This window comes from Phaeoacremonium minimum (genome assembly GCF_000392275.1).
Source record: "Phaeoacremonium minimum UCRPA7 unplaced genomic scaffold PA7_03_scaffold_140, whole genome shotgun sequence".
Taxonomy (NCBI): Eukaryota; Fungi; Ascomycota; class Sordariomycetes; order Togniniales; family Togniniaceae; genus Phaeoacremonium; species Phaeoacremonium minimum.
Window position 1 is genome coordinate 538 of NW_006921047.1, and position 4,489 is coordinate 5,026.

Here is a 4,489-nt window from a genome sequence, read left to right on the forward strand (position 1 = left end):
TAGCTCTCGTACCAGCACGCCCACAATCGCCACTAGCCTGAGAAGTTCCCCCCCCGAAACGAAACAAGAATATCGACGACACTGCTGCTGCTGCTGCTCCCGTTGTAGAAGAGACAAAGCCCCTTCTTGCATACCTGCATAGCATACTGTACCTATCTGTGTTTGCTCCTATTCTCGCTATCTGCCGCCTCAAGTATTGTCTTGGGAGCCCAGTCCACAACTGATCTGGGGCCCGTACTACATATCCGCCTTCTATTCAGCTTTCGACCAACCCTGTCGAACTCAGATCCATGCCCTGGGATCGTCGGCTGAACTGCCACAGATAGACAGGAACCTGCACGCAGCCGCACTGCCTGCCCCAGTCCTCCTCGTGCTCGTCCCTCGTGCTGGTGCTCGATATTCTTTTCGACCCCGCCCTACCTCTACCTCTACCTCTACCTCGATCTCAACTTCAACCTCAACCTCAGCCTCCTCCAGTATCCCACACATTGTCGTCGCCCGGGTGCACATAACGCCCGCCTTCCCATCTCAATCGGCAACCCAAGTCGACTCCTCTCACATCAACCAAGCCGATGCGATCGCTGTTGAGGCAGTGTACCACGTGCCTACTCAACATCAAGATAGACGTCACCACGGCTCCTGCTAGAGCACAGACAAGCGGCGTCTACAGATGTGGTGGCCGACATGAATAATTTCTTTGGATCACAGCTCCCTCCGGAGGAGCTGCAGCGCCAGCTGACCGCCGAGCGCCAGCGCCAGGCCGTGCAGAGGAGAGGCATGTCAATGACCATGCCCGTTACCACGCCGCATGGAGTTCCATCCGTGTCCGGGATGGGGGACACGCCGATGATGGGAGGAGACTCCATCGACGACATCATTATCGATAACACCCACACGCTTCACAGACGACGGAGCGTACCGCAACCCTTTACGGGAAATATGGGCCAGGACGATTCCGACAGGAGGTTGTCCATGATGGAGTTTGGCAACCATGACGACCTGAGAGACTTCCGATTCGGAAACATCGACACCTCCCCGACCAGCGCCGACATGAGTGGCAGTTTTGGCAACATGGGCTCAGCGATGGGCATGTCTGGAGTCAGTGGAGCCTTTTCGCAGCCGGATCTGCTGGCCATGTCCGATGCGACGGATTTTTCCAACATCGCCCCTGATGTGATGGGCAATATGATGGCTTTCTCTAACCTGAACATGGGGCAGCTGCGGTCCGACAATTCGGGTTTGGATATGTTTACAAACCCCAATATGAGCAACCAGTTCACTGGCAGCTCGATGGACACGGATTTTTCCATGGGAATGAAGCCACTTAGCCATTCCCTTGGGCCTTCTCCCATTCAGCGGGCTCCACTGGCCATTGACACCACGAATGACGACATGATGGGAGTCAGTCAGCCATTTAGTGCTGTGGACGGCTCTGCAACACAACCCCAGCCAAGCATGCCTCCAAATCCCTTTCCGCCCAGCCTTGTGTCACAAGTATCTCAAGATGCCGCCAGCACCGCTTCCTTTCAGTCGCCCGTGTCTCCCATATCTCAGTCCGTTTCTCAGATTAGCACAGCTCGTCCCAGCATCGCTCCGGACACACCGGCTACAGTACCCGCGCCATCATCCGGCGCACCCACCCCCGCCGATATCAAGCCCGAGAAGACTGTGTATTCGAAGAGCGGCTTCGACATGATCCGGGCGCTGTATTATGTGGCCACCAGGCCTAATCCTGAAGTACAACTAGGAGCAGTCGACATGTCTTGCGCGTTTGTGGTCTGCGATGTCACGATGAACGACTGCCCAATTATATACGTATCAGATAATTTCCAAAACCTAACCGGATACGTCCGGCATGAGATTCAAGGGAAAAACTGCCGGTTCCTTCAAGCACCCACGGGCCTCGTCGAAGCGGGAACCAAGAGAGAGTTCGTCGACAACAGTGCGGTATACAACCTAAAGAAGAAGATACAGGAGGGTAAGGAAGTCCAGCAGAGCTTAATCAACTATAGGAAAGGTGGCAAGCCGTTCCTTAACCTCCTCACTATGATTCCTATTCCGTGGGACACCAAAGAAATTAGATACTTCATTGGGTTCCAGATCGATCTTGTCGAATGTCCTGACGCTATTGCGGGACAGGAGATCGGTGGTGGAGTTCAGGTTAATTACAATCATAGCGATATTGGCCAATACATATGGACACCACCGAACGCTAACCAGTGGGAGTCGGATAATGGAGGACAGACGCTTGGAGTGGATGATGTCTCAACACTCCTCCAGCAATTCAATCCGAATGGCGTTACATCTGACTGGCACAGGCAGTCTTGGGACAAGATGCTGCTGGAGAACACGGATGATGTTGTCCATGTACTGTCCCTCAAAGGACTCTTTTTATACCTGTCTCCGTCATGCAGGAGGATGCTGGAGTATGATACAAACGACCTCGTTGGCCAGCCCTTATCATCCATATGCCACCCATCCGATATTGTTCCCGTAACCCGAGAATTGAAGGACGCCGTTGTTGGGAACGGGGTCAACATCGTTTTTAGGATCAGACGCAAGCAGAGTGGTTACACTTGGTTCGAAAGCCATGGGTCGTTGTTTGTTGATCAAGGCAAGGGCCGAAAATGCATCATCCTAGTCGGGCGGAAACGCCCCGTGTTTGCCCTCAGTAGGAGAGATCTTGAGTACAGCGGTGGCATCGGCGACAGCGAGCTATGGACGAAAATGTCGACCTCTGGAATGTTTTTATTTGTTTCATCGAACGTTCGATCACTGCTCGATCTACAGCCGGAGAATCTTGAAGGGACTAGCATCCAGGATCTTATGAGGAAGGAGTCGCGTGCCGAGTTTGGGCGCTCAATAGAGAAGGCCAGGCGCGGGAAGATTGTCATTTGCAAGCACGAAGTCCAGAACAGAAGAGGACAAGTTCTACAGGCCCAGACTGTGCTTTACCCCGGCGACGCCTCTGTGGGACAGAAGCCTACGTTTCTCCTTGCGCAGACGAAACTTCTGAAAGCATCGAGCCGTGCGATTGCCCCGGCGACCTCGAGCGCGAAATCCGTCGCTTCATCTACGAATGGTCGCTTTGAAGACCAGATACCCTCGAACATGGGCGTGGTAACCACTGCTTCTCACAATAATAGGCCAGACATGAGCCAAGATGGTACAACCATATCGGGCATCCCAGGAGGTGGGATGACTTTAGGCACACAGGATGCTGCTCTAGCATCCGACGATAATATTTTCGACGAGCTGAAGACGACGCGTTGCACAAGTTGGCAATATGAGCTCCGACAGATGGAGAAAGTCAACCGGTTGTTGGCAGAGGAGCTGGGTCAGCTGCTCAGCAACAAGAAGAAGCGAAAAAGAAGAAAGGGCGTTGGCAACGTTGTGAGAGACTGCGCCAACTGTCACACACGGAACACTCCAGAGTGGCGTAGAGGGCCTAGTGGACAGAGAGACCTTTGCAACAGCTGTGGTTTAAGGTGGGCGAAACAGGTAAGTTGTTGGCCGCTTGTGGTAGGAGAACTTGGTCAGTAATATCTTGATTTTAGACTGGTCGTGTGTCACCGCGTACATCGTCCCGCGGCGGAGGTCATAATGGAGATTCTGCCAGCAAAAAGTCAACCTCACCCAATCATTCGTCTCCTCTGCACCGCGAAGTCACCACCAGCACTGATGCCACCGGTGACACTGAAATGACGCCAGTCGACGACAATCGAAGGTCATCTAGTTCAGGCAGCACCGGCAATGGTAGCGCCACTGCCACGCCGTCAGGAGCTAAGGGGCACTCCGTACCGCCTCAGAGCCAGCCTCTACTTGCAGGTGGCAGCGGGCTGGGAGGCATGGGCATGGGAATGACAGCCATCAGCGAGGAGAGGGAGTTTGCCCCCTAAATAGTCCTCTCCTCGCAGCTTCTTCGTCTGTTTCGACTCCGCAATGCCGGTTTCTCTTTTTCCTGACATGACCTCCCGTTTGAGATACCACTTCACCTTTTTTCGATGACTTCATCATTCATGTCTTTGCGATTGGTAGACTATGGGATGGGCAATACTTCATTTTTTTTTTTAAAGAACACAAAAATCAGTCGTGTACAAACAACATAAATGTACGTGGCTTTTATTCTATGTTCTATTTTAGGGTTCGGGAAACTGGATGCAGATACCATACACGGGGCGTTATAGGGCTTTGTGTTACCCTGGCGTTGGGTTACTTCTTATTCTGATCTATCTATCTATCTACAAGTGGGCTGGGTGGCGGTTGTGCAAGAAACAGAGGTTGACTGAAGAGTCCCTCGGGAGAGAACAGAACGTTCATGTATGAGAAACGCTGGTGAGCATCGGGGATGACGAGCAGAGGAGATCAGAAATCTGCCGGGCGCTTCAATTGTGGATTGCTGGGTGTTTCTCGCCTTTGCGATCGAAGTACACCCGCAGGCTATTGGATATGCTCAAACCGAGCAAGTGTGCCGACTCCGTTGTTCCCA

At 52.8% G+C, this 4,489-nt stretch overlaps 1 protein-coding gene across 1 annotated transcript; it reads left to right on the forward strand.

The window, feature by feature from the left end:
* Nucleotides 1–939: 939 nt before the first annotated feature.
* On the forward strand, nucleotides 940–3,899 carry UCRPA7_1902 (putative white collar 1 protein; the record flags this gene model as incomplete). Its single annotated transcript, XM_007914481.1, has 2 exons — nucleotides 940–3,501; nucleotides 3,558–3,899. 2 exons carry the CDS (start codon nucleotides 940–942, stop codon nucleotides 3,897–3,899), a joined length of 2,904 nt encoding a protein of 967 aa, XP_007912672.1.
* Between the last annotated feature and the right edge of the window lie 590 nt (nucleotides 3,900–4,489).